Raw genomic sequence first — 22,500 nt, 5'->3', positions numbered from 1 at the left:
AGAGAGGCTCTTCCTCTCTGACCTTGGCTAAGGTTTCACTGAGCCTCTGGTGTCTGATGTGAACCTGTGTAGAGAAGTTGGAGGCCCTGACCCAGTCACAATGCCTCACCTCAACAAAGAAGCACAGACAGAGCATTCCCACGCCCTGCCACCCCCCACAACTGACTTTATTTTTTTACAACCTTTCTAACAGTACATACATTTATAAAATGAAGCGTAGTTTGTCTATTCCACCTTTAAAGGCACCCAGTGCAACTTTCGAGGCTTAAAAATAAACATTCAATTTCTAGTCTTTTTTACACGTAGTAAGTTTCAATAACTCCATGCCATTACATACCGACATTTAAGCAGCAAAGATGAGACGTCGTTGTGTGGTGAGAACTGATACAAAATCGATAACAACAACAATGCCGCCATTTTCTTTATTTTTTGTAACCTACAATAAATAAAGCAGGCTTCCAGTCAATGGAAAAATGGCTTCTCCCCACCGGCGATTGTTGTTGTTTACGATTTTCTATCAGTTCTCACCACACAACGACGTCTCATCTTTGCTCCTTGAATGTCGATATGTAATGGTATGGAATTATTGAAACTTACTACGTGTAAAAAATACTAGAAATTGAATGTTTATTTTTCATTGAATGTTTACATAAAGTTGCACTGGGTGCCTTTAATGCAAACTGTGACGTGAATAAAACACGTTGATATCTGTTATCACTTGCATCGATGAAAGGTTTGGATAATTGCCCTTGCATGCTTTTTTTTTAATTCATTGGCTTCTCCTGTGTTCTCTGTAATATGGCTCCCGGGCCCATTATACTGTGACTCTGAACGGTGTGAGGTATTATACCATCAACAGAGCTGTCAATCAGGGCATGTCCCGGCCTCATGGAGCAGGAAGCATCTTGTCTCTCCCTGACTGTCAAACCAAAATCTGTTGAGAAAGACACAGACAAAATATCAAAAGCGTGTATCTATCTTTTTACCGTGCGCTTAAATCGCACTTCGGCTCCTGACGAGAAAAACACCAGCCGGTTCATGTCTTCGGCACTTGCCCGCTGTTGTCGCCGGTGACAATAGTTGAATTCGCCCATTTAGCAAGAGTGCCCCCCCGTCCCCCCCACCCCCCATCCCTAAATGCCAGGCCGGTTTCTAATCAGGGAGTATGTGGGTCAGCAGGAGAACAACAAGAGGATTGGAACACGTTGCTGGGTTTTAGCACGTTGCCGTCATGTCGCGTCCACAGCGTAGCCGGCGTCTCCTGCGTGGGCGTAGGTCCCCCGTGTGTTTCAGCATTGATTCTCCTTTCCTCTCTCTGTTTATTCAGATTTCCTCGATCAGGAAATATTGGCCGGAGCAGGTTGTGTTAACATTTCACGGACCCAGCGATGGATAGAAAGTGTGCAGGACTGGTTTTGGCAACGCTTAAATCTAGCACACGATACGATCCGCGTTTTGCTTTCTGTTGCGGTTTCGTTTCCGAAGCGGTGGTGGCGTTGGCGTTGTGCTAAATGTAGCGGTGGACGACAGTGTATTAGTGTCTGCCTTGATTATTCAGGTCTGTATTTGAGGTCTTAGCCGCGGCTGTAGGATAATTGAAGGTTTTTTGCGAGAGGCCAATCCAAGGGGCACCTCAGGAGAAGTGAGGTGTTTCTTAATCAGCCAGCCATTGGCTCAAAGTCAAGTTCGTAAAAAAACTTTTCTGTGTGACTTTGTCCTCTCTGCCGAAAGCTAGCCTCCCTGTATCCACGTCTCTCCTTCTGTCCTTGTCTCGGAACAAAAACTCTGAGACAAAGATGGATGTGGCAGCACGGAAAGAGAACCGTGTTGTTTTATCGGTAGGCGTACGTACATGTATCGTGTGTGCGGGAATAATCCTAAAACTCGGTACAGCTTCAATTCCTTGTCTCTGTGAGCCAGAGGATGTTGAAATGCTTCCCCCACCATGCAGATGTATGCATGGCAAAATGAAACGGAGACCGTGGGCTAGTCACTGGAATAAATATAGAGATACAGAGCTACAATTATCATGTTTTATAAAGATGCTGTTCCTTTTCCGACACGACGTAGGTTTGTATTTCCTTGAGAAATATTTTCTTTCTCCAACTGTTTTCCCGAAAATGAAATGTTTGTTATTCGCAGCTAGTTCTTATTTTTCTACTTTGGGCTGTAATGCCCCAGGTAGATTGTGATTTCATTTGAAGCTTCCTAATTAAAAACGAGAACAAGCAACCGAGAACAGGAAAAAAAAGAAGATAATTAATTACAACTTGCAGTAATTACAACTTCTATTGGTACATTGGGGTTATTTTGTGAAAACGAATCCACACGCATATATGCCCCACAATTTCATTTTTTAAATGTTTTATGTAATACCTGTAAAAAATGTGGCCGTAAAATTTTTACGAGCCCTCGGCTCTGCTCGGCATGTTGAGCCACACTGTGACTGCTAAACCAACTGCCTCGGGGGCCGCTGCCGGGGGCCACAGAGGCCCCCCGCCTCCTCAGTCTCACTCGGATTCGCAGGGGCCCCCGATGTGTGGCCCCTTTGACTTCTCTTAATCACATATTTTCAAAGCGCCGGTCCCCCAAAGCCGGAAACGTTTTGAACCATGGCATAGATGGAGAAAAACAGAAAGGGAAAGTCAAGATTTGTCTCTGGCCTCAAAGAGCTTTCCTTCTGGCTGCGCGCTGTGCGTCGGTTTGGATATGGAATACGACGACAAACAACTTTTGTTTGTGGGATGCGGAGACGTGAGGAAGTGTGTCATGTTTCTTGCGGCTATGTGTTGTAGCTCTCTGATCTACAAGCTGTCGAGTGCCCCGTCGGACTTGGTGGGGGATTCGATCGCGGCGCAGCTCTGGGAATCGTTCTATGTTGTAGAGCTATGACCAATGTGCACAGCCAGGCTCATTTGGTCATTTTTATTCAGAAAATCACTGAACATGCAAAGTATAAACACTGATAGGCCCGGATAGATAGTTCAATAGCCTATTTATGTATGTATATATTTGACTGTATATAAAACGGTATCTTATCTTGTAACTGAACCATACCACGAACGTGCCACGACTTCGACTCCCTTTGGATAGAAACTCTTATCATGAGACTGTCTCTCTATATCGACCCAGAGACCTTTGACTAACTAGCCAGCAAACAAACAGACCGTCAAAAGGTTTTCGGAGGGGAAAGAAAGATTTCACCTTAAAAATGGGGGTCAAATAAGTAACAGAAACGCACTGCACTGGAGCCTGGGAGCGGTAGGCAGGGTTCACAGAGTCACGTTGAGACCCATGGCAGCGTCCTCAGTACAGCCGGGGCTTTGGCCCTGCCGTGCACCGCCCCAGTCCGTCCGATCCGGTCTGGTCCGGTCTGGTCCGGTGAGGTGAGAGGAGGTGAGAGGAGGTGCGGTCCGGGGTTTTTTACGAGCAGGCCTGTGTTTGTTCTCCAGTGCCCAAGGAGGGTCTGAAGAGCCAGGCGGCGTTCGAGGAGATGAGGGTGAACTACATCAAGGAGCTGAGGCGCTCGGTGGGCAAGGCCACCAACAACTCTGGTCAGACCTGGCAGCGCTTCTTCCAGCTCACCAAGCTGCTGGACGCCATGCACGACGTGAGTCCCTCCGCCCGCCTGTCTGTCGGCCGCTCTGGCCGTGTGTCTGTCTGTCTGCCTCGGCCCGTCCGTCTCTCTGCCTGTCTGTATTCCTGTCTCTGTTGTTCTGTCTTTGTGTTTATCTCTCTGTCGGTCTGCGTGCCTCTCTCTTTCTTTGCTGGTCTGCCTCTCTGTCTGCCATCTGTCTCTGTCTGTCCATTTGTCTACTCTCAGTCTGTCCCTCAGTCTGTCGGTCTGTCTCTCTGTCTTTCTCTTTTTCTGTCCGTCTCTCTGTCTTCAAATCTGTTTGTCTGTCTTCCAGCCTCTCTGTGAGTTTGACTCTCTGTCTGTCCATCTCTCGCCGTGACTCTAGACCTTTCTTAAATGTTTGCAGGGGCATGTACGATTGATTGCACATAATTTGACCCAATATTCGCGTTAGACAAAGGAGCTTAGTGGTTGGGGTGTTTGGGACTCGAGGGAGCTCTGAAAGGCCCAGGTTTCCATCCCCAATAGCTGAGGTGTACCTGTAGGCATTACGGTAACGCCTAACTGCTCCTTAAGGGCACCTCACTGAATTCACAGTAAGGCGCATTGGACTAAAGCATCTGATAAAAGACCACACAGCAAACAAGCATCAGTTTAAGGTAAATATAAATGTGAGGGCCGGTGAATGTACGATGCCTGCATGCAGATAACAAGGTCCACAGCGTTTTAAGACTTGTCACTTCCAGTGGAAAAAGTCCCTGGCAGTGAGGCGATATAGTGGCTTCAGCTTAATGCATTCAGTTAGGCAGGTTAATTGCACTGGGGCTTCAGAATAGGGCTTATTGCATTTCCAGTCTGTCCCTAGGGGGTGGGGGGTGGGGGGGCGTCTGATGTGCAGCAGGCAGGCCGGGCCCAGCAGCTCTGGTAGTGAATGGAACAGAAGGGAATCAATACCAGCTCCACTTTATTGAATCAGCATACAGGGGTCATCGCAACAATTGGGCTAAATTGCCTTTTTCTTCTTATGCAACGGTCTGCCAGTGTGTGACAGAATGACAACAGGGGGCCTGGGCCCGGTGGAAAGGCCGAGCCAATGAAAAGGCTGGATAATCAGATCAAGAGACGTAGTGTTGATTCCGAACATGTGTCCGTGTTTTGTATTGATGCTAATGGCGGTGATCTCCTCCTATAGGATTCAAAGTCTTAGAAGTATCAGTGGTGCCCCCAAGTGGCAAACTCAGTGGAATATATATCGACTTTCAAACCTGATCATGTGACTGTTTGTGTGTGTGTGTCTGTATCTGTGTGTGTGTGTGTGTGTGTGTGTGTGTCTATGTGTATCTGGTCCTATGTGTGCTTGTGTGTGTCTGTCTGTTTGTGTGTGTGTGTGTGTGTGTGTTTTTGTGTGCGTGCGTGTGTGTGTGTGTGTGTGTGTGTGCGTCTCTCTGTGTGTGTATCGGTTTCGTTAGCTGGTGAGCAACCTGCTGGACTTCTGCTTCTACACCTTCCGCGAGTCGGAGGCCCTGAAGGTGGAGTTCCCCGACATGCTGGTGGAGATCATCAGCGACCAGATACCAAAGGTGGAGTCGGGCCTCACGCACACACTGTACTTCCACAAGAAATGACCGCGTCCGCCCCCCCCCCCCCCCCCCCCCCCCCCCCCCGCCCCCACGCGGGACGGGGAACGCAGAGCACCGGGAGGACACCAGAGAGACGCACCGCAACACGCCACACACTGACACCGGGAGGAGACGCCGAGGGGCCCGCGGGGGGAAGGCGGAGGGGGGGGGGGGGGGGAGGAGGAGGAGGAGGAGGAGGAGAAAGAGGGGGAGGAGGGTGAGGAAGGATCGCCTCCTCTCTGGAAACCCGTGGAACCCGTTGGCCGTACCGTGCCGCCGCCGCCACCCCCACCGCCTCCACCCCCACCGCCGCCTCCGCCCGCCATCGAAGCTCTCTCTCCAGGACGGAGGACACCGAGAAGGAGAGAGGGGTGCATTGCTGTGGTGTCCCTCCTTCCTCCCCCCCCCCCCGATGCCCTGCCCGCCCCACCCCCTCACCCAGGGGTGGAGATGAGTGAGGGTGGGGGTCGTCCGAGGGGAGGAGAGATGACCCCCCTTGTATTCCCCTAAGACTCTCCGTCTTCTGTGGGCGGGAATTAAAAAAACGAAAAAACGGTTCTTGGGAGTTGAGGACATCGCACACAAACACAAACACACACACACGAGCACACACACGGACCCAGAAGAAGGTCTTGGGGAGTGAGATAGGACTGATCATCCCTGACCCCACCCCCAGCCCCCCCCCGTCCCCCTGTCCCCCCTTGCCAGACCCCCGTGCCCAAAAGACAATGACTTCAAAGTGTTTTCTATGGAGACCAAGCCATACATTTCCAAAATGAAGCATTTCGCCCCTTGCACCATGCGCAAACATATACACACACACACATTTATACAAGTAGTGTGTGAGAGGGATTATCACAAAGTTCACACACTCTTCTCCACGTATGTAGAAAGAAATGCACAAACACACTCCACATAAACTACCACACACACCTTTTCTCACATTTAACTAAAAAAAAGACAAAAAACTCACTCATTAGCAGTTGCTTATGCAGTCTTTAAAGAAATGAACACAGTACTTCTCAAATATGTACAAAAGAAAAAGAGCCAATATCTAGTTTTAGCTTTGCAACGTATTGACTTACAGTAACGTAACAACACACGGCTAAATAATTAATTTGTTTGTTTTTTACGAGAAAACAAACCTAAGGCAAAATGTCTATTTGACTATATTTAAAGGGCTATACTAGCTGAATAGTGACTTCAATTCTAACCTTGATAATCCCAACCGTGAGATTCTCCACCTGGGAGAACACCACTCTCTCAACTCTTTATTCAGAAAACCCTTTTTATAAATAAGAAAAAATGCAAAACACAATACAATCAGAACTAATATGCAAAACCTCAGAGCTAATGCTGTTTTAAAAAAATATAACATTTCTATCGTTTGGCGGTAAGCTTGAGCAAAATGCACGTAAGACACCCATTTCAGGATGAGTACTACTTTTTTTTCTCAGTGGGGGGGAAAAAAATATTTTCTTCGTTCAAACGCTAGAAATGAAAAGTTCCAGACTTCAGTAGTGATGGCGGTTAGACCGAAGGTGCATCTATATACTAGTAAGGACAGTTATTTATGTGATCTCCATACTTGTCCGTCCCTATTGTTCCGTTCTACTCTCCATGAAGCGAAACCAGCCCTTAGTGAACTCACCACGTATCGTCTCTTCCCAGAAATAATAACAAATAATAATATGAATAACAACATAGCGTTTTCATACAAGGTGTGACGCCAGGTTTGTCGTTTTTAAACGACGAGCCCAGACGTTTTACATTTACGGTGCTTCTTTTTTCTACTAAAGCCATGCAAACTATAACGTAAATATGTACAGTAAACTTCACAGGCGCTCCATCCCGAATACTCACTTTGGACGCGGGCTCAATCCCTACGCTCTATTATCTTAATGTAATCCGAAAAAAAATAAAACTTTAACAAAAAAATAACACAAAAAAAAAATAAAACACCTACAGTCGCGATAGTGCTTTAAGCAAACGGCTTCATGACATAAATACCTGGCGTAACATTTACAGGTATAAAAACGCTGCACTCACCTTCTCCTCAGCTCCTGTACAAATATTTTTGTTGTTTTTTTAGGTACCTGTTGCGAAAAACAAACCGACACTTCGGTGGTTGGTTAAGGTGACATTTTGACTGCTTTCTGTCAGTGTTGTTTTGTTTGATTTCTCTCATTTTATTCTCATTTTGTGGGCCAAAACTTCAAGAGATACCGGGTCTTGTAAGACCCGGTGATCTGGACCAGTACCGCGTCTCTCGCACCTCAGTGATGGCAAAGTATTTCGGAAAATACGACGTGAAGCTACTGAAACAGAAGAGAAAGAACAGAACAGAAGACAGATAGACGCGCTGAGAAGGATGAGAATAGTTGTGTGTGCGTGATTATTCTTTGTGAGTTTCTATTTGCCGATGCGTGCGTGTGTGTGTGTGTGTGTGTGTGTGTGCGCGCAGGTGTGTATGTACAGTACTTGTGCATGCTCATCTACGTGTGGTGTATACTATTAAGTTTGTGTCTATGTTCCCTTTCGCAATCGTGAGTATTATGCATTCATATTATATAGGATTAACCGTATCCGATTTCTACACTTGGACAAAACAATGATTTTGCACAGAGGAGATAATACAATGTGAAATGAGACTTTAGCTGCAAGGTTGCAGAACAAAATTAATTTTGCCATGATCAGCCCAGCAAACAGTTGGACCAGAGCGAGGAACGGATTGTTAGCAACACTGGGATGGGTTGGTACACTGTTACTAGTGTTAGGGTCCATAGCGACCGTGGTCATGGCGACGAGGTGATGGTGGTGATTGTATGCGGTGAATAAGGGTGAATACAGCATATATATCAGTATATATAAATATATGTATATATATCGATGTATATATATGTATAAACAAGCGAAAGCCCACTATTTTGTTTCACTTTATTGTTCCTGTTTTGTTTTTATTTGTTTGTTTATTGTGCATCGCTTTGTACAATAATCTCTCACTTTGTCGTTCTTTGCCCCCCTTTAAAAAACAACAACAACTGTCAACCGGTTTAGAGTGAATGGAAAAGTATTTTTGAAAGAATTATATTTTGCTGGAATACAATATTTAAGTACTTTGTCTAAAATATCCCTTTTTTGTAAGATGAAATTAATGCATGCTTTTTGACGAGATGTTTACATTGTATTTAAAGAAGGGAAAACGTGTGCCTTTTTTATCTCACCCAATTTACAATTTTCAAAGTGTATATTGTAAATAACACAGCAAGGCTCTATGTTGAGTTTAGTATATGAAATTTATACTTTAACCATCCTGCAAAACGTATGTGTTTTACCCCTCGTCGTAGTGTGTTGTGAGCTCGGAGAAATGTATATATATATATATATATATATATACATATATATGTATATATTTATATATATGGAGGAGTTATGAATGTATCAATCAATTATGAGCTTACTACCTGAATGTTAGAGAGACGTCACTAACTCTTTTATTTTTAAATTATTTGTTTTTGCATAATTTTTCTCTTTTTGTTGCATTATTTTCATGTGACCCAGACGAAACGTCAGACATTTTTCTTTGTTTGTTTTTGTAACAGAAGATGTATCAAGTAATTGATCTGAGAGTTGTTGCTGTCATTTTGATTTACTTCAAGTAAAGACTTAATTGTATGGTGGATACCACAGTAAAAACAAGAAATCACTCACTATTAAAGATTAAATGCCGAAAAGTATCATCTATGACTTGATTATTATGTTTGCTTACACAAAAAGGTTTAGGGTTATCATTGTAATGCTTTGGTCTCCAAAAAATATTGGACAATATTTTAGTTAGAAAAAATACCATTTATGTACATCAAAACAGTTACATCCAAAAGTTGTACATTAATAGTATAACTTTGAATAGACATTAAATCCACAATATCTTTGATTGCTGAACGGTATGGTGAACACGCCATGTTTAGAGGTCGCTGCGCCTGTTCTAGTCTGTTGGTTCTGTCTCACAAGATGGCGCCCAGCATGACAAAACCTCCCGTTCCTTATCTTAGGGTCACACAAAACTGTCAATTAAAAATGATTTCCCAAGACAAAGAACAAGAAGCTAATATGCCATAATAACACCCCAGCTATGACAAGCAAGGTGACATAAGGTGATTTTTGCCATATCTGTGTTTGCAAAACATTGATTATGACAATTCTAATAATTGTATTGACACGGTTAATAGACATGTTGTCGGGGGTGGTGTTTTTGTGTGTTGTTAGGATCAAATATTTACGGACCACAGCGGGAGAGAGAGTGGGAGCGCCGAGCCAATCCATCTGGTTTGATGTGGACGGAGCTAGAGTAAAAGAGGGGTTAGGTTTCCATTAGCGAGGCTTCACAGGGAATCCAACCAAGTACAAAGTAATGCAGCAGGAAGGTAGAGGGGCCGCAGTGTGTGTGTGTGTGTGTGTGTGTGTGTGTGTGTGTGTGTGTTGGGGGGGGGGGGACAAATGACTCAGTACCAAGGAGAAGACAAAGAGAGGAGCATTCATCTTGAATCTTGAGGTGAATGAAGAAACCAAGAAAAAAAAATTAAAACCTGAAACCGGCGAAGGCGACGACTCCGAATCGCTCTCCTTCCTCGTCGTCTCCGGAGCTGAATGGCCATTAACCTCGTTAAGAGACGACGTGCGCGGGCGCCTGCCACGCCAGACTGCCGAGCAGACAGTATTACTTTTTGCTCTTATTTTCCCTCTCCAAATCCACAGCCCTCTCCAAATCTCCCCCCAGATTTCCAATAGTGTTCACTGTGTAGTTGTGCCAGATAAACAGAATCTATTGGATCAGGCTGATTTCACGGCTGTGCCCGTGCACATGGCAGCTTCTGTGGCCCACTTTCTGAGCTCCCATATTTTCTCTTCGTCTTTTTCTCTTTTTTTCTGTGTTGCTATCCTGCTGTCTCTGCATTCCCTCTGTTGTACATTTGTTATGCACTTTAACTTTTTTTCTTCTACTCGTTCGCTTTCTACAACGCCGCCGCTGCCGCTGCGAGGCCGGGGCCTGCTTTCAGATTCAGGGTTGGTTGGTACTGTGGAAAGACCCCCTCATCCACAATCACACACACACACACACACACACACACACACACACACACACACACACACACACACACACACACACACACACACACACACACACACAATAAGAGACACACAATAATGGTTGCTCCACTGTAACAAAGCATTTCAGGCTGCAATTATTAAGTTGTTTCTAAAGCCCCCCGATTCTGTGCGTAACGCGGTTATGTCACAGTCTAATAAATCTAATGTCGACCCACTGGGTGAATTTGCTACGGTGTGTGTGTGTGTGTGTGTGTGGTGGTGGAGGAGTGTGTGTGTAGGTGGGGGGGGGGGGGGGTGATCTGAGTCACTGTCTGGGACCATTTTCTGTAACTAAAGGACACTGCGCCATGGGGAGGCCGAGGACGGCTGGCGCGGAGCCAAGGGGCTCGGGGTTGGGGGGGAATATACAAAATGAAAACATCATGCTGGGTTCAGCCGCAACACAGGGATTAGTACGAGTCCCTACCGCCTGCGATGTGGTGGTGATGAGGGCTGGGGACCACATCACTGCAGATGTAGGCCGGCAGAGAGAACCCCCCCCCGCACACCAGCATGACCCCAGTGAGGCAAGAGTGCACCGATGGTGTTTAACACATGAGATACAGGAGATGTAGCAATCTGCCACCGGCAACAAAGGTGAGCCTGAGCTTTTGATTGGCTGAGGCAACGACTGAATAAACAAATTAATGATCAATTCAAAACATTTCCCGTTAGAACAACTGCGTGGAAAACGAGACACAAGCTTGCGAAGTCCGAAATAACACAGGCCCTAGTAGCTGTCAGAGCATCGGCAAATTACCAAAACAAAAGTCCCGGAGCAAGTCAGAAGTGAACAGCATGGGAGAAAATGAGTGAGTGACAAAGTGTGATTAACAGCACAGGAAGACGTGTGACAGCGAAGGGAGACGCAGAACGACTGAAAGAAAGAGTGAGACTGTGTGTGATCCGTCCATCTCTCTTCTCTCTCCATCTCCCCCTGCACCCGAGCCAGGCCCCGGACAGCGCAGAGATGCTGAACTCATTACAATATTTAGTTACTACGGTTACAGAGAACCAAAATATTCACACCTAAAAAAATAGAAAACTGGTGCAAGGAGTTAGAGTTAAGAAAAATATATCTCCAGACGGTTGGCACGGCGATACGAGTCCAGCCCAGAGTGCAGCAGACGAATAGGAGGAAGAGGATGAGGATGATAAAATGACTGTATGATTCAGCAGTATTCTGGAGGATGATGATGATGATGATGATGATGAAGAAGAGGAGGGCCCCCCGGGGCTGGGGGGGAAGAGAGAGAGGGAGAGTCGTAGGGAAGAATCATTTGTCTGTCTCATTATCTCTGCCTCGTTTTATTATGTAACCATCACTGCTGCTGTCGAGAGCGCAAACACACACACACAACGCACCAATACTACCACTCAGACTTCCGTGTGTGTGTGTGTGTGTGTGTGTGTGTGTGTGTGTGTGTGTGTGTGTGTGTGTGTGTGTGTGTGTGTGTGTGTGTGTGTGTGCTTCTCTCCAATAGGGTAGTGGCCTACTTTAGTAATTATCAGAGGTCCGCCGATGGTGGACTAACAGTAATTATGCAACTAAGGTTAAGTTACATGGAGAGAATTAAAGCCTTAATTATACACAGATGTAGTCCAAGAATTAACATGAGATTATGAGCCTACTTGCTGGAGTTCGGCAGTGTGATGGATGGAGTTAATTGTTATTTATTTATCCTGCAGCATATTTACTGTGAATCGCTTGATTACCTAATGCAAGATTTCAACTGTACAGCAGAAGAAATGATTTGGGATGCATGTCACATATTTCTGGGGTCAGGCGAATTATTTTTGACTGAATGCGAGGCCAAAGGAAGGATGCATTCCTAAATAAATAACATGATCATAAAATGATGTTATCTAAAAGGAGTTACATAACTTGGTTTTTTTCCTTTATTTATTTGACATTGATCAATAACAATTCCAATGTTCAAATGTTGCTTCGATACCAATGTCATGTACGCACGAATCAGCCTTAAATCATTTTTATTGAAATGGTTAAACAAAACACTGAACTGACACTTTCAGACAAAGCGTTTGACAATAGATTGAAGACGACATGTATAACCCTTAAACTTTCATAAAAGTTACATTTGTAATTTGTAATATAGTTGGCATTTTAAGCTCTTTACAAACAACCAAACAACATATGTTTATTAATAAAAACAACAAATTTGGATTTTTAAACAAGTCAATTGGAAAAAAAGTAACTGTGCAAACATCGTGTGTTTAGATTTTTATGTTCAAACATTAAAGAACAACGTCCAACGAGGATTTCTAGATAAGAATTTCAGTAAAACCCTTTGGTAAAAACTATTTCGCAAACTATGCTGAACCCCGGCTAACAGTCATAACTATCTTAACACTTTCCTCAAACTCATTAAATACCTAGTAATACGAGAGGCCTTTCAGCATATCTAAGAACCAGCCTTGCATCACAGCAAACTACGGGTAAGGGTGGTGAAGCCCTTATGAAGAAATGTCCCCCTCTGCAGCGGAGTGTATACGTCAACGGTGGCAAAGTGTGCCATTGAAACAAAAATAACAATATATATGACAAATGGTACACGGTTCAGCGACATGCAATCAGTGTGCCAATTAAATAATTTCAAATAAAAGATCAATATGCTTTGTGATGTATCGATGTATACTTTGTTAAATCAGCACATGCAACCTTCCACAGCTAAAAGCAAAACAATTTTGAACGAAAAGACCTCTGTATCAACTCCCCAGCTAGCGGATCGCTTGCATTCACATTTGTGTTAAGGCACATCGGAAACAGCCCGTCTGTCCTGAGGTCTGTACACTGGGGGAGTGGACTGTTGTAGCTCCTATGGACTAGCAGTGGGAGGCCGTCGTCAAACCACATTTCACAGAGAGGTAACTCTTCTGACAATGGGTTGGGTAGGGGGGGGGGGGTTCAGCTGGGACTTACAACTCATGGATACCATGTATATGTTGGCAGGTCGTTGGGGTTGGGTGGGATACTGCTGGTGACTGTGTTGGTACGGAGTGAGAGCTTAGCATTTGCCACGTAAATGTGTGGTAAATGCACTCGGCTATGTGCTGGTCCCCTTGTAGTGTACCCAGTGACTTCATGCACGCTGTCAGGTGTAACGGCTAATCCGACGGGTGCCTTGAAGGAATAGTACGGTTTCAACAAACGACGGTCATTTGCGGCACCATATTTTTGTTCATAGAGTTCATACAATGGTATAATGATAGTAGGTTTGGGTGAAAAGCAAAGTCACCCCCCCCCCCCCCCCCCCGCCCCCCCGTTCGTTCTTGGTTTTAGCTCCCCTGGATCTCCATCCGCTCCGTCCTGCTTTGTATTGGAGCAAGCGGCTACAGGAACTTGACGTAGTTCTCCGGGATGAGGCCCCTCTTCCCGTCCAGCACCCCCTCCAGCCAGCCGGGCTCCCTCGATGGGGTCACTGGTGGACATGATCACAAGGTCACAGATCAACACATAGGACTCCAGCGTGGCTTCATAGAGATGATCATGTGTACTTTGGAGGAGAGACCAAACTTGTTAAACACATCACTTGTAGATCACCTCGTTCCTGTTTGATTCTTCTTAAATACCTCCGTCACTTTAATAATCATAATGATATAATAACAACTCGTTTATTTAGTGGAGGAGAATTGTGTTAAGAAATCGGATGAGAGTCCCCTGAATATTCATCTGAGGACATCTGAACTCCTCATTCTCCTCCGTTTTCATGCGAATGCAGTGCTCCCCATGCTGTCAGTGCATGGTGATTGGCAAGTTTAAAGAAGCAGCAGTGTTCCGTGGCTTTGTGTTATAGAGGATAACATTACATGATCCCCTGTAAAGACTATATCTACAGTGGAGGCTTGTCACAGACGCGGCGCTGGCAACGGTAAGGTCCAGAAAACAATTTCCTCTATGTGATTAAAGCTCAGTCGAGCCTCTTTCCAGACAGACTAGGGAGCAAATCTGTCCTCCCCTCGCTCCCTCCCTCCCTCTCCTCTATTCCATTCCCACTGCATCCTCCCTCCCCCTCCCCTCCCCTTTTATCCCGTCTTTTTTCACTCCTCCCCCGTACTCTTTCCTCCCTCTCCCTGTCTCCTATCCATCCCCTCCCCTTCCTCCACCCACCGTCTTCCATCCTGTCTCCCCTCCCCCACCTCCCCCCTTCCCCGTTCAGTCCTCTCCCTGGCTTGCCTTTCTCCTCCCTTCGCTCTCTCCTCCTCCTCCTCCTTGCTCCTCCGATTGAAGATCAGATTGGGGGGTGTCTGGTTTTCCTCCAAATCCAATATGTCAGGGCTGGTTCTGAGTGAGCAACTGCTGTAGCCGATAACACTTACCGCCGGTGAATATGGCGCCGATCAGGAAGGAGAGCTCCGAGTCGTGCTCCGCCTCGCAAGGGTACACCGCCTCGGCCTTCCTGGCCACCGGGACGCTGGACAGAAATATTAAGAAATAATAAATAAATATGAAGGCAATCATTGAACTGCTGGGACTCAGGGAGAGGAGAGGTGGGGAGGGGGTGTGTGGTTGATAATTTACACGGGTTCAATCCGCTCGTTTCTGCACCGGCCTGAAAGTGCTAGAAAAGGGAAAGAAAGTTTAGATGGAGGGGAGCGGACCTGTCTGGTTTGGGTCTGGTCCGTCTTCCTCGTGTCTAGGATTGGAGAGAGATGCACGCAGCCCCCAGAGCCGGACGCCCTGCTGTACCCCGGCTGGGCCCAGTGCAGCCCTGCCCTGCCCTCCGCGGCGGGGTAATTAGAAAGCTGGAGCGGGATTGGACGGTAGCTTTTGAATGGACAGAGCAGCCGTGGATTTTTTTTCCCTCCGTGCCGTGAGCATTGTGAGGCCGGCGTTTTAAACAGCGCCGAAGGTCCCCGAGACGCGGGAAGTTTTTGTCGAAAAGGTGAAAGGAGCACATTTTGCTGTTGCCACAAAAGAATAAGCTCAGCCGGGAGAGAAACAGTCCTTCTCCAGAATGGTTGTTTTCGCTGCCGTCGCAGGCGGTTATCTCAAACAGCAGAGACATTACCATGCAGGAATCCTGCTGTGAATACACAACAACCCCATGAATATTTTAGATTCATTCTGACGAGTAACACTCAAGAAACCTAGGATGAGGGCCCTCCGAGGGGGCACGGGAAAAAAAAGAGTAAGAAATGAACCCAAAAGATTGTCTGCAGCCACAGTTGTCAATACAAACAGGACTGGTCTCTGGGATTGGGGGACGGTAGGCATTCCGAGGGCGAATGAATGGGCGCCATGAATGATGGGCGAATCTGTATTTATATGAAAATTACATTAATGAACTGCCCATTGAGTGACCCGGCTGGGCCGTAATTTCCTCTGCATGGAAAGTTAATTCATTATTTAGTCTGGAGGTAGCTGTGGCAATGAATCACCGTAATGGCCGTCTTCCACCCGTGCCAAGCGCTCCCCCTGCGAGGCTCTCTCTGACCTGTGGCTCCCAACGCAGCGACAGGAAGGGCCCGGCTTGGGTATTTCCAGCAGGGCCGAGACTAACGGAGTAGATGGATGGGTGATGGAGCTGACCACTGTGAGTTCCTTATCAACCAAATTGATGAATTGGGTGTTAATTATGTTTTTTCTTTTGCATTCTTTCACCGCATATTGACGTTGGACATGGTGTGTACAAGGCATTACCGAAGATAAACATTACATGACCGAATTGAATGATTCATTAAAAGCTAAGCCCTTTTTCGAGTCCCAATTAGTCAACCTAATAGATGGCTGGCGACGTCTCTAATTTGTTTGGAGGATGGTTGAGCATGTGAAAACAACTGCCAGCGATCTGACAGGAAAAACATTAGTTGAAGTGAAAGCGTGAGATTGACTGTATGTCTGTGTGTGTGTGTGTGTGTGTGTGCAGATTAAAAAATAAGTTGGTGAGGAGAAAGGCAAGTTCTTAACCAACTTGGGAAGGGCCAAGGGAGGGGAAGACACAGGGTTTCAGACTGCAGGGCGAGAGGCGAGCGAGTGGATTTAAATGACTCCTAACTCATATCAGAAGAAAGGGTTCAGAGTAATTAAATTCAATCCCAGAATACACCGGGGTGGATGCAGGCGCTCTTAACGGCGGGCAGAGCCAGAGCCAGTGCCAGAGGCAGAGGCAGGGGCAGGGGCAGACAAACCTTACCTCTCCTCTGCTTGGGCTTCATCAGAAGATACAGCGCCAGTTAGGTTGGTCTCCCGGGAGCCCGCGGAGTCGGCGCGGGAGGCTCCGCCCCTATTGGGTCAGAGGAGGAAGGCTGGGTCAGACAGGGACAGAAGCATCAGAGAAGGAGAGCGAGGTCAGAGAAGGAAGGCGGGGTCAGACAGGGACAGAAGCATCAGAGAAGGAGAGCGAGGTCAGAGAAGGAGGGCGGGGTCAGACAGGGACAGAAGCGTCAGAGAAGGAGAGCGAGGTCAGAGAAAGAGGGCGGGGTCAGAGAAGGAGGGCGGGGTCAGAGAAGAAGAGGAGGTGGGGTCGTAGAAGGAGAGGAGGTGGGGTCAGAGAAGGAGAGGAGATGGGGTCAGAGAAGGAGGGTGGGGTCCGAGGAGAAGAGGAGGTGGGGTCATAGAAGGAGAGGAGGTGGGGTCAGAGAAGGAGAGGAGATGGGGTCAGACGAAGATACAATGAACTAAACCATGTGTGCATCGTTTCTTCATGGGCTGAAAGGGAAGTAGGGAACACAGTAGGGTAATCATGACCAGGTAACCCTTGCGCATTAAGTCCTTGAGCTTATGGCTTTGTTTAACTCCTCGCTGGTTTGGAGTCCGGACACATCGTTTTGCGTCATTTGTGTTATGACGGCCTGCATTTATAAAATATGCTGAAGTGCATTTTCTATGATATTAATAGACTAAATCGTTGCGTCGTGTGACAGATGAAGACTGTTTACATCGTGGTGCTGCAGAAGCGCACTGCTTCAGCAAAAACTTGCCAACTCTCTTACCAGTTGATTTGCAAAATGAAAATAAGCACTCCATTTTTCTATGAGCGCGATTAAATCGGTTGTTAATTATGGTAACGATATGCATTGTGCCGCCGTCGGCACCAGTGTAAGGCTAATGTTAAACCAAAGTAACGCCAGACACAGTGAAGCATAGTGAAGGAAATGAGAACAACCTAGTGCTAATAAAGCAGCTGGAAAACCCTTTCCCCCTCAACAATTCAGATGGAACCGCCTTTCTGCTGCTATTAATAGCACACACCTTCTTTTACAACATGGACAACAACACACACTACATTTATACACACACACAACACCTATTTCAGCCCCAAAACACACACACAAAACAACACAAACCCACACCTGGGGCATAAAAACATTAAATAAAAAATGTTACCATTTATATCTCACCATCCAGAGAACTGAGTGACGTGCATGCAGAGCTGTCGGACAGCGATGTGCCTAATGTGCACCAAATCCTGCCCCAACACACAGGCCGTGAGTCACCTCCTCGGTGGCGTCAAGCTAAAAGGTGCAAAGTGGGGACCCGCGGAGGCCAGGGAGACAGAGGGGATCCACCCAGCGACAGGCTTCCTTCCACCGCTCCGCGCCCCAGGCCCTGTGTGCTTATATAGCACATAATGAGCAAATTGCTCCTAGCTGCTGCTCCCATAGAGACGCTAATAAAGGCAATTAGTGGAGGCAGCTGGGAAGGGGCTGGAGGTTGGGAGGGCGCTGTGCAGAGTGCTTAGTCTGAGCACGGTGGCCAATGGGGGGGGACGGGTGGAGAGGGAGGGCCTGGCGGAGGGGACGGTGGGCAGTGGAGGGAGGTGGCGGGTTTCTTCGGACACGGACTCGGACGTTGCTGAACAACACCCGCTGGAACAACCGGGACGCACCTCTACACTCGGGGGTCCTGGGAAACCCGTCCCCTCCCGGCCCCCAAAAACAATACCCGTTTCCCCCTGTGTCGCTCCTCCTCGTCCTCCTCGTCCTCCTCCTCCTTTGCCTCCCCTCTGCCTTCGGTGTGCCTATCAATCCCAGCCAGTGGTTATTCAGCGAGGGCTTGGCCAGGGGCGCGGGTGATTTATTGCTGCGCAGTAGCGTGAGGTGGTGCTGCTGTGGTGGTGGAGGTGGAGGTGGAGGTGGTGGTGGTGGTGGTGGTGGTGCTCAGCTGCTGCGGATCAGCGTGAGGCAGGGGAGGCGGGTTTTGGGGTGGTGTGGGGTGGGGGGGGATTGGGGGAGGACAGTACGCTGCAGTGCAGCAAATCCACTCATTAACCTGGGCCAGTGGCCTGCATGGGCCCCGGCCAGAACCACAGAGAGACCAGGAGAGGGGGAGCAGCACCACTAGACACCCCACCACCCAGGAGGACCGAGCCCCCCCCCCCCCCCTCCCCCCTAGGGACTCACACAACACTGGGTATAACGTGAGGGGCTCACTGGTGCAGAGGGAACACACACACACACACACACACACACACACACACACACACACACACACACACACACACACACACACACACACACACACACACACACACACACACACACACACACACACACACACACACACACACACACACACACGTAAAAATAAATACACATTTCTTGTATTTTATGGTTGGGAGGTGGATTATAAAGATCTGCGAGGCTCCATTGACTGAATAGACATCTTAATGTTTATACTGTAAGCGGCTAGGAGGGAGAAATCACTGGAGTAATTGCATGCTATGTGGTTGCCCTAGAAACTTGTTAAATGCACCAGGGGAAAATTGATTTATCCAAAAATTGCTTTCACAATTACAGCTAAGCCAAAGCGAGGAAAAGTCATTTGTGTTTTTTTTCTCCCTAAAATAGCAGCAAGCTTTCAATTGCTCATCTGGTGTTTTTCCGTCACTGGCCTGGCTTAGAAGCTTTAATCTTGATTAAATACAGTATACACTAACTTCTGTGGAAACGCTACAGAGCGCTGGGCCTGGCTGTTAACACGCTATTTAGATACAGACAGCTATCTTTGTTTGTTCATGTTTATCATGAACTGTATGGAGGGAAATGTATATGCATAACGTTGTATGTATACACATGGACAATTCTCCCACTGGTAAGGCGCTCTTCCAAACCAAACGTGTTCAAATCAAACAAACAATCCAATTTAGAAGGACTCAAATCGAGTTTCCAAAAGGAGATTCAAACCTTATTAGAAGACCTACAAACCAGTCCTTCCTCTGTTTCAAACCAAACCCTCATCAACACCATTATCTCCCCTATAGAAGAGTGTATGCCAACACCGATCCATTTCTATCCTATTTTCCTTCCCGTCTTATTGAAGCCGTGTGGGCCCACACTGCTGCTGTACACGGCCAGCATTCATCTCCATTACGTTTGATTTCCTCTGCGTAGCCACAGGCTACCGGGACCTAAGGTAAAGGGTTGTCTTCTCCCCTCGGCAGCGCCTGCCTTCACATGCCCTCTGCTGGCCTTGGTTGACCGCCTGCTAGATTCAGCCTTACCACCGAGTCCCTTCCTGGGTTTAACCCGGCTGTATTGAACCAGGCGCAGTGCAGGACAGCCGGGTTGAACCCAGGAAGACTGGGAGCCCTGCCTCGTCAGAAGGTCACATGGCAACGTTGGAGGCCGTTGTGTCGAGCCATGAAATGTAGTGATATTGTAGGAGCAACACTAACCATCTAATATATTCCAGTCCTTTTTTGGGGGTTTAGACTCAAGCTGGTATATTCATTCACGGTATTAATACTGTACTAAACAGGATGTATTGTGGAAAAAACCGAACAAAGAAGGTAATAAAACTAAAAAGGCCCAGAATGCACCACGGCGGTACAGGGAGCTAGCAGATGAACCATCAGCTGGTATGGGGTTTGTGTTTGTCGAAGTCTGAGGATGTAGAGGTGTTGAGCATCGTGTGCAGCGACAACCGCACCGCGGGGAGTAGCTGTGACTGCACGCACACGCACACACACGCACACACACAGACAAAGTCGTGCAATTTCGAGAGCTCCGAAATAGAAATGTGAGACACCGAAGCCTGTTGCATATAGTGGATCACTCTGCTAATTAGATCCAAGGTTTAATTGGCCTTCCCAATGCATTTAACGCATGATTTTCTCCTTTAATCCGCAAAATGATGTACTTTAATCTAGATTCTAGAGTATAGTGTGCACAGAGTAAAAACACCACGAGTAGTCCACAGCAGAAGGGGGATGCAGTTCAATGGAGGCCCAGAGCATGGGGCGACTGCCTGCCCCCTTTCAGTGTTATTGGCAGGATCTTCCCTTGATTTTGTAAGGGATCCACCCTTACAAAATCTTGGTCCTGTGTGGACAGGTCCAGACCCCCCCACCGGGCTTACTCCCCTGACACATATGGTGTTTGAGTCTGCGTACGGAGACAAAAGGCCTGGGCTGGAGTGCACGAGAGTGTGACCGTCTCCTCAGTGTCAGCACGGTTTCAAATGGGGCGACGCGCAGCAACCTGGCTCACTACATGTTTAGGGGCTTCAGAGGTGCCTTCCTCCAACATTGGTTCCCTTTTGAAGCCACCAGAATATACTGTATATTATAATAGTGTGTGTGTGTGTGTGTGTGTGTGTGTGTGTGTGTGTGTGTGTGTGTGTGTGTGTGTGTGTGTGTGTGTGACGTGTGTGTGTGTGTGTGTGTGTGTGTGTGTGTGTGTGTGTGTGTGTGTGTATATTGTCCATCGGATTCTGCAGGAGTTCAGCAATGATGCAAGTCACCCGTAATAGCAAACAGGTCTAAATTAAGACATGTTAACAGCTCAAGTAGGCTCACCAACGGTCAGAGGGATTGAATAACAAAAAACCAGAGTACACATTCTGTACACATGACCTGATATGAGCCGACATCGTCAGCATGCAAACACCAGTGAATGGGTGGATGCTGCAGTGAACAGTGTGGTCCAGTGAAACCATCCCAATGGAAACAATGGGGTACATTACAACGAGCCACCACATCGTTTGTTATCTTTGGCCTAAATACAGCACATATCTCCCATGCATTATGTCAAACGACCCATCGCAGACATCAGAACCCATTCCTTTAACAACCACTGCTTCAGTAGGTGCTCCCAAGCCAACTACAGTTGGCGCACGCAACAAAACCCACCAGAGACCGCAACATCTACACTCATCACATCAGTAGGCCCCAGATTAGGGTGGGGGAGGGGGGCACACTCTTCAACTCAAGGCAAGTCAAGGCAAGTTCCTTGATATAGCCCAATTCAAACACAAGGGTATTCATATTGCTTTATAAAGAAGGAAATCATTCAAAGATAAAAATGTAAGGAGAAATGTTCATAAATGTATAAAACGGTAAGGATTAAATGTATTGCAGACCCATATTATTTACTAAAAGTTGCGGAAAACCATTGAATTTAAAGTGTTACGGTGTCCACACACAGGAAGATTGCTCACCCAGTGCTTGTGTTGCTGAGGGGGGACGAGAGCGGGGTGTGGCCACTCTTCTCTGGAGGGGTGTCTGAGGGCGTGGCCAGGGGGGGGCTGTGTGAGGAGGGCTGCGACTCCACCGAATCACTGCTACCCGTGGAGCCGTCATCTGCTGCTGGGGTGGGACTGCTTCCGTCCGGTGAGACTGCTTGGAAAATGACAATATATAGTAAATGTGCACATCTACTTAAAGCCAGGAACGCACTAGAATAAATATATTTTTCAATCCGGACCGATGAATGACTGGTCATCAACCATTGTAAGGACTGAGTTTGTTAAGGAGTACCAAAGTCGATGAAGAGACAAAGAGCTTAAGACCGCTATCAATATCAAGCCTATACTATAGGATCACGTTCAGATCGGTATAGATTCCAGGAATTGGTAGGGCTCAGACTGGCCGCAGGCCCGATCAGGACACGATGATAAAGCCTGGTTACAACCCACCCCAACTTTGTGATATTTTTTTTATGATAGTACCGATGTTGTTCATGAGCGGTATAATAAGCAATATTGTATGTAAAATAATGTCATGAGTGTTAAGAAGCTTAACCCTCTCTCGGATTCGGCCAGAGTTCAACACATCCGCGCAAACTTGGCCTACCGTGTGTATACTATAAGACACATCGAAGTCAAAAGCGGCAATTTTGTCAATTACGATCTTAGTTCAGTAACAGTGACAAAATGGCATTAATAACTACTTTGACGAGCATGGAAACAAATAG

General features: G+C 46.9%; 2 protein-coding genes across 3 annotated transcripts in view; one reads left to right on the top strand and one right to left on the bottom strand.

The window, feature by feature from the left end:
- nr3c2 (nuclear receptor subfamily 3, group C, member 2) overlaps positions 1-8,936 on the top strand; it is a 35,911-nt gene extending 26,975 nt beyond the window's left edge. The window contains exons 6-7 of the mRNA XM_060046306.1: positions 3,453-3,610; positions 5,047-8,936. Coding sequence (XP_059902289.1) covers positions 3,453-3,610; positions 5,047-5,202 — 314 coding nt within the window. The 3' untranslated portion in view covers positions 5,203-8,936. The remainder of the gene's footprint in view (positions 1-3,452; positions 3,611-5,046) is intronic.
- A 3,383-nt stretch (positions 8,937-12,319) lies between these two features.
- Positions 12,320-22,500, bottom strand: part of arhgap10 (Rho GTPase activating protein 10) — a 43,933-nt gene continuing 33,752 nt past the window's right edge. Inside the window, exons 20-23 of one of the 2 annotated variants that reach the window (XM_060046298.1) lie at positions 21,746-21,926; positions 16,500-16,589; positions 14,683-14,777; positions 12,320-13,784 (exon numbers count right to left, since the gene is read on the bottom strand). In XM_060046298.1, the coding sequence (XP_059902281.1) occupies positions 13,696-13,784; positions 14,683-14,777; positions 16,500-16,589; positions 21,746-21,926 (455 nt within the window). In that variant the 3' untranslated portion in view covers positions 12,320-13,695. The remainder of the gene's footprint in view (positions 13,785-14,682; positions 14,778-16,499; positions 16,590-21,745; positions 21,927-22,500) is intronic. The other variant, XM_060046299.1, reaches the window with a different exon arrangement.

Source organism: Gadus macrocephalus, chromosome 3 (assembly GCF_031168955.1).
Source record: "Gadus macrocephalus chromosome 3, ASM3116895v1".
Taxonomy (NCBI): domain Eukaryota; kingdom Metazoa; phylum Chordata; class Actinopteri; order Gadiformes; family Gadidae; genus Gadus; species Gadus macrocephalus.
Note: the sequence above shows the minus strand (reverse complement) of the source record. Positions and strands in the feature narration are given on the sequence as shown.